The following is a 12,549-nucleotide window of genomic DNA, read 5'->3' on the forward strand; positions in this document are numbered from 1 at the left end:
GTCATTTACATCCATCTTGTTCGCTTTGGTGGGGAATGATTGTTGTGGGCAAATTCTGAGTGTTGTAGTGTAGCTTACTTCACGATCGAGCTGGCGCATAACATACGTCACGGCCAAACTTTAGCGATTGGGTGAAATCAGATCCAATCGTTTCAAACTTCTACAGAGTCCACGCATCCAGCTTGCAAACGTTCGTCAATAGCCGAGATCCCAGACTCTTGTAGAAGCGAAGCGTACCAAGGGGATGGCAAATTGCCAGGCTAATATGATTCTAACTGTCTCACTAAATTGCATTATCCACACTCAATTCTCACTGATATCTGCTAGACAACAAGTACCAAAACAGGATTAGTTCATAGATTTCACATGTAAAATTCATTTTATACAACCCCACCTCCATCTTGCCTGTTCATAATTCTGAGAAATTCTTGAATTGTGTGCATGTACATGTTTATGTTGTGTGTGTGTGTGTGTGTGTGTGTGTGTGTGTGTGTGTGTGTGTGTGTGTGTGTGTGTGTGTGTGTGCGTGCGTGCTTGTGTGTGTGCCTGCGGACTGTATTTGCCTGTGCAAGCGTACATATGTCTACATGTCTGTGTGAGTATGTGTCATACGTATGATTACTGTGAATGTATGTGTGTGTGTGTGTATCTGTTTGTGCACATGTGTGTACATGAAATGGGTTAACACGACCCCTGGAGGCAAACATACGGAAAAAAATGGTCATCCTAGTCCCTACAGTTCTCAAGATATTCACAGAGAACTGTGTCTGCCCTACCCTACTTTCGGGGGTCCAGTCCAGCGGGGGGGCTACAGATCAAAACGAAAAACCACGGTTCCATGCTATCCATGTGGGGTTACATGCCCACCAAGTTTTGTGTACCCCGGTCTTTCAGTGTCCCGGGAATCCTTGTTGGTGTACGTCACTAAATGTACACATACATTATTTTATTGTAAGGCCCCCCCATGAACGAAAGTACACAAAACTTGGCATGCATACAAAGGGTGTCATAATGATGCAGTTTTGACTATGTTAGGTCACAGATACCTTCAATTACAACACCTCATTTTTACTTTTTTGTGTTTAACTAGGTGGCGCTATACATGAAATGAGTGGTTATGGAATGGGTTGACATGGCCCCTTGAGATCGGTCTTTCAGTGTCCCGGGAATCATTGACGGAAATTTGGGCATGCGCTGCGCGGCGGTCATAATAAGAACGTTCTGTTGGGGTCAATGAACGGCTTGCATAGGCTATTGCCTTGTTCTGTCCATCTGATTGAGTCTGTAGCAAAATTGCACCTAGTCCTACTGGACTTGCATCACTAATGACCACTGTCGGTGCATGCAGTTTAAAGGCCAGGCACGTCTCACTCACTAATGCCTCTTTCATTGCTTGGAATGATCTCTCTGTTTCACTTGTCCACTCCCATACTTATCCTTTCCTAGTCAGCCTCCGTAATGGTTCCGATAAGTTTGCCTAGTTCGGTATGAATTTCATGAGGAATCCACATGAGCGGATTCGGAATAAGCGGAGTAACTGAATGTTCTCAGGTCTGGGCGCTTTGCAGATGGCTTCGACCTTTCTTGGGTCTGGTTTGATTCCTTTGGCGGTGATCACATGTCCAAGTATCTCAATCTGTTGCAGTCCGAAGATGCACTTGTCATTGTTGAGGGTTAGACCTCTGTCCCGGAATCTCTGAAAACTTGTCTCAGTCTCTGTTCAAGTTGCACTTCGTCCTCTCCAAAGACTACCACATCATCCATGTAGCAGACAGTGCCAGGCATTCCATTGCACATAACATAGAGTCCATAGGCTTCTGATAGGCTTCAGGAGCACTGGATAATCCGAAAGGAACGTTCCTGAAGTGGTAGCACCCTCTCTGTGATGAAACTTGTCAGGGGTCTGGATTCTGAGGCCAAATCACACTGCCAAAATCCGTTTCTGGCGTCCAGTTTAGCAGACACTTTTGCTCCCTGCACTGCCTGTAAGATGCTGTCTACTGTTGGCACTGAGTGTGTTTCCTTGATAACTGCCCTATTCACTTCCCTGAGGTCTACACATAGCCTCACTTCTTTTGCGTCTTTCTTGGGTACAATCAGAATATTAGAAACCCATTCTGATCCTTCATTCACTTCCTCAATTATGTCTTGTTCAAGCATCTTGTCCATCTGGTTTACAGCTTTTAACATGGGACAAGGGACTCTCCTCAAACCCTGTGCTACAGGCGGGACTTTTTCATCGACTGTAACCTCATTGGCTGTAACCTTTGATCTGACCTAGTCCTTTGAAAACTTGTGGAAACTCTTTAACAAGTTTGTTGAATCTCTCTGTCTGTCCAATTGCATTCACTCTTTCTCATGTGTTAAAGGTGTCATGTGTAAGAATTGAGGTAAAAATATCCAAAAAATGAGCTACACGCATCAAAAGAATGAGAAGAAATGAGGGCGATGATGTCATTAAAAAAATGACAAGGTATAGTGCTGCCATGGAGGTATTATATATAACTGGAGAGAGTGACTAAGTCCCGCCCTCCATACAAATAAATGGTGGAGGCTAGGCTAGTAAATCCGGCCAATTCATAGTCAACGCCATCTTGAACACTGGGGTTCGGATCCAGCGCCAGTCGGCTCTGACCATGCGCCAAGTTACAAAGCTGGAAATGACGCATGGACCAACGTCGATTTTTATTGGATATTCTGTAAAAAGAGAGTCGTCCTCCAGTAAGAGGGTGGCGATAATGCACATAAAGTCCTTGCCTCATAACAAGAAGAAGAAAAAGTTGATCGGGAACGCGCATGGAGTCCGAGTGGAGTCGGCCTGAAGCGCAACTTAATTTCATTGGATAACACAGCGGCTCTAACTAAGAGCGGTCTGCCTCACTGATCTATTATAGATCAGTGGGTCTGCCTGCTGTCCTGCTGCAAATGTGCATTCGAACATGACGTGAAATATCCGTAGTCGAACTATAAATAAACTATTCGGTTTTTAGTGCCAAGTGTAGCGCATTTTTACAGTCTATGATTAGTTTGTTTTTTATTTTATTGTTTGCCATCTCAGCGGGTGCTCTAAACGTATTTTAGCGTTGGCCCATGACCAAATCAAGCCAATAAAAGCCAGTAGCCACAATAATGACTGGAGCCAGAGCCCTCAATAGCCACCCTGTTTTGAAAATAATATTGAAGATAGTATTGAAGATAACGCACAGAACGGTCAGCCTGAGCGGACAATTACGTCCCCAACTCATCTAAAATGTGGTGTCTTTACTTTGAGTTGTACACCGCAGATGGTAAAGTAACGGTTAAAGAGAATGTTGTCTGCGGACTCAGCAAAAAACAGTTTACTTACGCATCCACGACATCCAATCTTTGCGCTCACCTGTGGAGTTACCATCCAAATGAGGCAGCGGTGTCAGAGGCACAGTAAACGGCCAGAGCATCGCCAGGTGTCCAACATCGTATGATTGCATACTTTCCGTAAATCCTAAATTATGTCCAGGGTCTGCTATTTACTTAGGCTGCAAAGCACAGGTATTTATTTGAGGTAGGCTTATTCGAGGCAGACCTTTATTTCTTACATTGTACGTTATTGTGAGACATGCGTTTTGTTTGGAGCGGCATACCAGGCTATCAAACGCAGACGATTTTCGGTTTTGGTATGGGATTTAATTTACTTTTTGACTTTTATTATATAGCTAAATGTTGAGACTGATGTGCATTTAAATCTAGAGGGTATTTGATGATCACTGTAAAGTTTTGTGTAGTTGAAAAAGTGTTGGAATTTCCAGCTGTTTATTGCGAGACAAGGCCTTTCCTTCATTCATTGAACGTGCGCTGTGCTCTAATGGAAACCTAATTGCATAGCGAAGTAGCCTAGACTGAGTTTTTTTTTTAATTATGCATGGTTTACTTTTTATTAAATTCGTAGGCTGGAATGCCTCGCGGCAATAATTGTGTTTAAATGTAGTAGCCTAGTGCTTCAGCCTCTGGCAAGCTCGGGCGGCTATAGGTTGAGAGCAACGTGTTGGAGACCCATGGTGTAACGAGACAAGGTCTTTATGCCGCTGTTGTTCAATTTATTGTCTTTAATCATGTTTAGGCTATGTTTGTTCGGGACAAACAACAACGAAACAAGATCAATACAATTTTCTTTATTTGTTTATTTGTTTATTTGTCATATGATGGATAAACAACCATAATATGCACGTCTTCTCATAGGATCCTCAAGAAATACGCACTGAATAACGTTTGGCTGTAGCCGCCGGATAGGTACCCGCCCACCAACATGTACGCGCTTGAGAGCTCGTGCCCAACACGGATTTTCGTGCATGGAGCTGGTTCCAAATGCTCCATGCAGCGCCATATTTGAAAATGGCGTATGCTAACATGCCGAAGCTAATCTGCACGCTCTTGACCCCCTGAGTGCTGCAGAGATATCAACCTGAATTAGCATGCTAAATTACTAGCCACAGCCCGACAGGTGTCATAATACCAGTTTCAGCCATGGGAGGCAGTCTGCGGGCAACATAACCACCAGCCAAACTGCAATACACGTGTCTCGGTTGTTACTCTAGGGTAGACCAACTCACTTTCTGGAGGTATACTGCCCCCATCTTTTATGGAATGTGGAGTATGAATTTATTTTTTGGCTGACATTACACATGGCACCTTTAAGTATCTCCATGTCATTTCTGCCTCAAAGTAACCTACACATTTAAGTGGAGTAGTTTGAGCATAGGCATTAAATCTCTTCTTGGTTGGTTTCAGTTCTGTTCTAGCAGACATTGTTCTTTTAAACAGGTCCTCTCCTATGAAAATTTCTACCACTGCCTGTATCTATGACCATTTTTAGCCATTGTCCATTAATCTTGATTGTCTCAGTACCTTCAGCATCTACAGCATTGACAAACTCATCTGAATCTGAATCAGAAGTTTCCTGTACTACTGCTCTCACTGGTGTACCTGACTTGTCTTTTTCCCTATTTTTTCCCCTTACTTTTTTACTCTTACTGTTCTTGTCTGTTTGTTCTTTCTTTTTCTTCTTGAAACACATTCATGCGTAATGTCCTGTGTCCTGACAGAATAGACACGTTGCTCTGCATTCGTCTGCTGTGTGAGTGTCCATTCCACATCTGTAACATCTGTCGCTGTTGGCCTGCTCTTGGCTGCCTCTTCCTAGCGATGCTCCAGCTTTCCGTCTGCGATCTCCACGCACACCCTTCCTTGTGAAATTAACCCGGTTGTCTTCGGCTTTGTGAGCACTCTCCGTGAAAAGTTTGGATTCAGCTTGTGCTGATCTGATCTCTTATCGTATCGTTCTCAAGTGCACCAAAGTTACACGATTTCCCCAGTGCTCTTAAAGCATTCACAAAAGCATCCACCGTCTCGTCAGAACACTGAGCTCTCTGCCTAAACTTGTGTTTCTCTAGGACTACATGTCTTCGTGGAGTGAAATATGTGTCCAGAGTGGTAAGAGCCCGGTTATATGTATCTTTACGTCCTGATAGATTAGCAAAAATCCTTTGTGTTGGCGCTCCAATGCAATGCAGCAAAGTAGCTCTCCTCACCAAATCTGGCGCATTTATGGTACCGCTGGCAACTTCGTAAAAACTATAAGAGTCCTTCCACAGTTTACACTCTGCGTATAAATCAGTTGCCGTGAGGTTCAGTGGAACCGGCGGGGCTAAATGAGCATATCTAGGCTCAGGTGCAGCAGCAGCACGTGCGTTTCCTTCAGTATTCGACATTTCGTCTTGCTTTCTTGGCATGGACGTAGAATCCTTGTCGTCCTGTCTGGCCTCTGGGTTCTTGGCATCTGTCTCCTCGTCGCCGAAATGTTGTGTTGTCTTCAATAATCAGTCCTTTAGTTCAACATTATGTTCACTTTATATGAATCTATATTAGCACATTAGCACATATGCATAACCCCCCCCCCCCTCCATGCCACAGCCGAACTGTGGCCACACTTATACATTTTCTTAAATAGTTAAATATATAGATATATAGACTTTACTTTATTTCTGCATTGTTGCACTGTTGGACTTACTCATTTGCACTATCACCATGACCACTATCACCATTGCACTACCACCATGACACTCATTCACACAGAGCACCTTAGAGCACCTTACCATACCTTACTATGCACAGAGAATCACAGGCTCAGTCATTGCAAGCGCCTCTGATTGATTAATCACCACTATGTGGATACTGTTTTTAGAATTTATTTAGATTAGGTGTTAGTATAATTTGTATTTTTGTAATTTGTATTTTAGTATATTTTTATATATTGTATTAAGTGTTAGTTAGTATAATTTGTATTTTAGTATATTTAGCATATTCTTTATCTTTTACTGTCCTTATTGCTTAGTTGTGTTTTTATATTATATACTTATAATATAAAAGATAATTACTCTTTCTGCTGTTAAAGAATGTGTTTGTGTTGTTTGTATGCTGCTGAGACCTTGAATTTCCACTGGGGATCAATAAAGTATCTATCTATCTATCTATCTATCTATCTATAATCAGTCCTTTAGTTCAACATTATGTTCACTTTATTAACACAAGTTTAATTCACAGTTCTCGCTGCTGGTCTCTCTCATTCTCGTTATCATTCCTATCTATCCTTCGGTGCTCTCGTGATAACCTACTAACGTCCGCTATACTAAAGGAACCATCCAATCATGACTCGAGTTAGATCATGACTCATAAGGTCTGATGAATATAGTTTTGGTGGTCAAATCACTGGCAGTTAAGAGACACTGATAGAACAACAGGAAGTGTGTAGTGACCTGCTCACCCTGCTGGTGTTGGTTTTTGCTAGGTGGTAAAGTGGTGAAGTGACCTGCTGGTGTTGGTGTTTGCTACTGTAGGTGGTAAAGTGGTGTAGTGATCTGCTCACCCTGCTGGTGTTTGCTAGGTGGTAAATTTGGCAAGAGTAAAAGTCGTCAGTTGGATCAGTGCAGTAGCTTTGCAGTATCTAAATCTCCCTCCCGAAACATTAGGAACATGCCAATGTTTTGGGAAATCAGCTTATTCGCCATCTCACCCAGAGTTAGATAAGACAATACATAACCTTCTCGTCTCTGTGCATGCAGTAACTCATTCTGACCCACCATTAGCTTAGCTTAGCATAGTTCATAGAGGTGGTTGGAACCAACAAGCATATAGCTCCCAAAAAAGACAAAAGAACTCACAAAACACTTGATACTTGGGGACATTTACATCACACAATGGGGAGTGGGTGCTGGCTGAGTAGGGTGGTGGAGGTACTTACCATACATAAGTGCAAAGACTACATACAAACATATACATACATACACACATTGAAAAAAAACATTCATATATGGAACCACATCAATAAAATGATGATTATTTGTTAGTAATGAACTCCTCTCTGTAATTAAAATAACACAGGATTCATAGGAGGAGTCTGCAGGGAGCAATTGCTCTTTATCATTCACCATCTTGAGTTTTTGTCCTTCACTGTGAGCCTCACTGCAATCGGGCCTATATTGAAGTCTCTATATTAAAGGAACCATAAGTAAGAAATGTATTTCAATTATTCATAAAATGGCCCTGATATGTCACTAGACGTTAAGAAATCATTTTCATTTCAAATACTTATATCACTGACAACAGTAGTCCGGCCAGGATATTGCCATTTAAAAAGTGAAGTTGCAGCCCTCAGCTGATGTTGATGTTGTGTTTTGTCATGTCATGTTGTGTTTTGGCCTGATGCGCCACCCTCCACCTATCTACTAATCACAAAGTCAGTAGTGTTTTGGCGTCTGGGTTGGCAACCTCGAGTCAGGGGGCAGGGGGAGGGGAATACACCGCTCTAGAGTAATTTGAAAGTGATTGCAGTACCAGTTTTGGCCACAATCTCACAATCGTTGGCCAGCGTACCCGTGACACCAAGACATACAAGACAGACAACAAACAAATTAATAAATAAAAATTAAAAATAGAAATTAGTCCAATTTCCAACCGGCTGAAAATGTCCAAGGGCAATGATGACTCGCGTGAAACTGCGCACAGCTGTGTCTCCACAACCGATGCATGCAACGCCAACAAAGTTCTTCATCTCACTGGCAGTCTGGAGATAACGTGAACGTTAGGCCTTGTTAGTCTGGAGATCACTGGAAGCATAACAGCCCGAAGTCATGGGCGTCATGGGCGTAGATCAGCAACTCGGTGGACTTTTAACAGCGACCGTAGTTGGTCCGTAATGCAGAGTCATTCAACGTTAACGTTAGTCTGCTCAAACCAGACTCCAGGCAGTTGGCATGGCAGCTCACTGGTCAGAAACAGCTCGGCGGCCTCGGCAGATCTTTCGCAGAGTAGCTCAGCTGCTGTCCCGAGAAATCCCCTCGACCAGACAGTGAAGTGCAACACCGGCTCACAGATGGATGGGAAGGATGTAAGAGGCCCAGGGCAAAAGCTAGCTATAGCAAGCTCCCAATGGACAGACATTAACATCAGCCGACTTGAAAGCAGTAAAAAGGACTAAGAGAATAACAGGAAAACTATAAAAAATAACGTAAATAAAGAGAGAAAACATTTAACTAGACAAATCAATACAAAAAATAAACGTGACATTACATAAAATTACGAACATTACATAAAAACAAACAAAAGCATGATGCCAGACGGAGCGGCCTGTCTCGCCAGCGTCCCCGTAACCTAGCAACCTAGCTTTAAGATTATATTAGGGTTGTATAAAGAATACATTGAGGTTAAGTAGTATATATTGACGCTTTATAGAAGGTAATAGTATTTTGGCTAAAGCGAGGGTAATGTGTATTGTTGGAGAAAAACAACCAGCCTGCTTAACAAAATCTTATATTTTGCTTTATTTCCTCCTTTTCCATTTCCCAGAACTACAAGAGCACAGTGGAAAGGTGAGTGATCTGCCTCCTGTCTCTCTTCTCTGTGGTTCTGAACCCAAACCCACAGCAGCACTGACTCCTGAATGTTATTCCAGAGCCCAGTGCACACTGCAGGATCCAGAGAGGGTTTCAGGAGCTCTGATCAATGTGGCAAAGCACCTGGGCAACCTAAAGTTCAGAGTCTGGGAGAAGATGCAGGAGACTGTTCAGTACAGTGAGTAGCCTACTGTTTTTAACACACATAATCAATCTTAGGAGGGTCCTTGGGGTCCTTTGCTGATAAAATCCCTCTGCCACAACTCAAACAAGCAAAACAGAGCAGAACCAACATCCAGTAATCATACACATCCTACACACTGCCCCTGTGATACAGGTGTGTGTGTGTGTGTGTGTGTGTGTGTGTGTGTGTGTGTGTGTGTGTGTGTGTGTGTCTGTGTGTGGGCTCACACTCCTAACTCTCAATTCAGTTCAATTAAGTTTTATTTATATGGAGCCAAATGAATTGAACTACCGGTACTGTAGTCTCAAGTCCCTTTGCAGAGCCCAGAGTCTAATTACATTACAATTAAAACCGCTTGAACATTTTATTAAATGTATCATAAAACATGAATGTCATAATTAGAATATCAATTAAACTGTTGAAAATACTTACATTTGTGTGACTCCTTGGCATTTTGTCGTTCAGCCATTTAAAAGTTTGATGCCGGCACTTCTGAGAAACCCAGTTGTATGTTACCCCTCTCTTTCATGTGTGGTCAGTGGCAAACTTCGTTTCAAGGGCTATGTAGCCCTACGCCTTGGGCCTGGCCCTTAATCGCAATCAGAATTGAGACACCCCTTCCCCTCGTGTGAACGCACAAAACCAAGGGGAAAGGGTAAGGGGAGGGGTAAGACAGAGAATTGAGATTGGCCCTAACCCTCCCAGAGCACTAAGGTGATGGGGGAAAGGAAAACGTCCCTTTGAACAAGAAGACACCTGGAGCAGGAGTGTGTGTGGGGCCATGTGCTCAGGGCCAGCAGTGTAGAGAGAGACGGGCCAGATGAGTTCATGTGTGTGGAGAAGCAGATCAGCATACGCGCTCATGATGCACACACACATACATGATGCAACGCTGATAGTGGCTACACATGGGAACACCAAACACACACACACTCAAAGTAATGGATGTAGAACAGCTTAGTGAGGGCTAACCTTACAATGTGCTCGTGAATTTACTTTTACAAGACTGAGCAGATCAAACATGTAGAAAACTACAGTGTGTCAATTATGGTACTCACTTATATTACAGGTACAAATGGATGTCACGCAGCATGTAGATTTAAAAGCATGGCCAAATGGATTGGTGGTGTTGTAATCAGAGGGTATCAGCAGGTAGATCAGGTGGAAAGACTGCAGCACTAACCAACTGTGGAGACAGTGAAGAAGTAGGAGTTACACCAGCATCAATGCCTTAGAATAGTGTGATATAAAAACACAGAGGTAGAGGGGGGAGGTTGAGTATGCACTCTATCAATGCCTTAGAATAGTGTGATGTAGAAACACAGAGGTAGAGGGGGAGGTTGAGTATGCACTCTATCAATGCCTTAGAATAGTGTGATATAGAAACACAGAGGTAGAGGGGGAGGTTGAGTATGCACTCTATCAATGCCTTAGAATAGTGTGATATAGAAACACAGAGGTAGAGGGGGAGGTTGTCCAGCATGGTGTGTTTACAGTATAGCCAAATATTTTGCCAACTAGCAACACACACACGCACACACACACACACACTCAAGCACACACTCATACACACACACACACACTAGCACACCACACACATATTAGAACACAACACACACACACACACTCACACACACACACGCACACACATACACACATGCACACACACACACATTCATAAGCATCAAGAGAGAGATGGATGGATGGACAGATGAGATAAATTGATAGAGGGATGAAGAGAGATATAAAGAGGAAGAGGGATATAGATGCATGAGAATGGTCAGTGATGATCCTCCCTTCCACTAACATCCCTCTCCTGTGAGTACACTCCTGTACAGCTGTGATCCTTCATCCTGATGACTAAAGAGCATTTCACTGTTACTACTTCTCCTGCCATTACACTTGCTAACACCACTATTAATAATGACCATCATTCACATCCTCATCACACATCACTCAGTGTTCAGCTCATGTGTGTGTTCTTTCTCTCTGCAGCTCCTGTGACTCTGGATCCCAACACTGCAGCTGACTCTCTCATCCTGTCTGAGGATCTGACCAGTGTGAAATGGGGTGATGAGGAGCAGCAGCTTCCTGATAACCCAGAGAGATTTGATAAGTATCACAGTGTCCTGGGCTCTGAGGGCTTTAACTCAGGGACTCACTGCTGGGATGTGGAGGTTGGAGAGAACACATGGTGGAATGTGGGTGTGAAGGCAGAGTCGGCCCCGAGGAAGGGAGACATGTACTCCAGGAGTGGACTGTGGATTGTTTGGCATAAAGATGGTGAATATGGAGCATGTGCTCCACCACAGCCCTCCACTCTCCTTACAGTGCAGCAGAAACTCCAGAGGATCAGAGTGCAGCTGGACTGGGACAGAGGAGAGCTGTCATTCTCTGACCCTGATAATAACACACACCTACACACTCTCACACACACTTTCACTGAGAGAGTGTTTCCATACTTTAATACTGGTGTATCTCCTCTGAGTATTGTAGCAGTGAAGGCCTCTGTGTCAGTAGAGCAGCCCAGTTAGAGCAGAAACTGTCTCTGTCTGAACAAGAGCCCACATGCAGAGATGGATGGAGACATGTGGGGTTCAGTCATGAGTCACTCACACAGTAACTGCAGTCAATCTGATATCTGACCAGTGAGGCATCGTCTTCTGGCTACTTTAATTTAGTTCAGAATTGTCTGATATGTTGAATATCCTCTAAAATAGTTGCTGGTGTTTTGCCATTTATTACTTTATGCCAGTGTTGATAATGGTTTTGCTATGTTGTCCATTTATGTTTTTCTACACTGCTGCCACAAGCACATTAACATATCACCACTGCAGTGAATCTAATATCTGTTCTGTTCTGTGAGGCATCGTCTTCTGGGTACTTGAATTAAATTTCTGATGTTCTGTGTTAAGAATCCTCTGAAATAATTGCTGATTTTATATCATTTATTACACTATGATGGTTTGTTATCCAGGTCTGTGTTTCTACACTGCTGCCACAAACACATCAAAATATCAGTTCAGTAAATGATGTGGACATTTCTGAGTCTCCCCTTCTTAGAAATGCTCATTTAGAGGGTCATTTGGAACCCACACATACACACACACACACACACACACACACACACACACACACATACACACACACACACAGGTGTCATGTGGAGACTCACTGCAGTGCATATTCACACACATCACCAGGAGCTGTGTGTGACTAGGCCGTTCAGGACAGATTTCTGTTGAAGATGGGGTGACCTTAATTCAAATACACAAAGGAGAAATACAGAACATGACAGTTGAGAGAACCAGCTGTTCAGCTGTTCTTATCTGGAGTCAGTAATTCACACCTGGTGTCAGTAATTCACACCTGGGGTCAGTGGGTGTTTCAGGACTTCATCACCAGATGACCTGACTGAGGTTGGTGAGGCCCCAGCCTGTG

At 43.2% G+C, this 12,549-nt stretch overlaps 1 protein-coding gene across 1 annotated transcript; it reads left to right on the forward strand.

Moving 5' to 3' along the window:
• Positions 1 to 8,162: 8,162 nt before the first annotated feature.
• Positions 8,163 to 12,152, forward strand: LOC143100924 (zinc-binding protein A33-like). Its single transcript, XM_076264516.1, has 3 exons — positions 8,163 to 8,220; positions 8,878 to 9,102; positions 11,104 to 12,152. The coding sequence occupies exons 1-3, from the start codon at positions 8,163 to 8,165 to the stop codon at positions 11,640 to 11,642; spliced, it is 822 nt and encodes a 273-aa protein (XP_076120631.1). The 3' UTR covers positions 11,643 to 12,152.
• Positions 12,153 to 12,549: the final 397 nt, after the last annotated feature.

Source organism: Alosa pseudoharengus, unplaced genomic scaffold (genome assembly GCF_046254945.1).
Source record: "Alosa pseudoharengus isolate Yale_2024_CS ecotype anadromous, Long Island Sound unplaced genomic scaffold, YU_APseudo_1.1 YU_APseudo_1.1_scf_3, whole genome shotgun sequence".
In the NCBI taxonomy this organism is placed as follows: Eukaryota; Metazoa; Chordata; class Actinopteri; order Clupeiformes; family Clupeidae; genus Alosa; species Alosa pseudoharengus.

Coding starts and splice junctions, on each gene's coding strand:
- LOC143100924 (XM_076264516.1), top strand. CDS start 8,163: ATGGGCGTCATGGGCGTAGATCAGCAACTCGGTGGACTTTTAACAGCG. Junction 8,221..8,877: donor TTTAACAGCGACCGTAGTTG/GTCCGTAATGCA, acceptor TCCATTTCCCAG/AACTACAAGAGCACAGTGGA. Junction 9,103..11,103: donor GCAGGAGACTGTTCAGTACA/GTGAGTAGCCTA, acceptor TTCTCTCTGCAG/CTCCTGTGACTCTGGATCCC.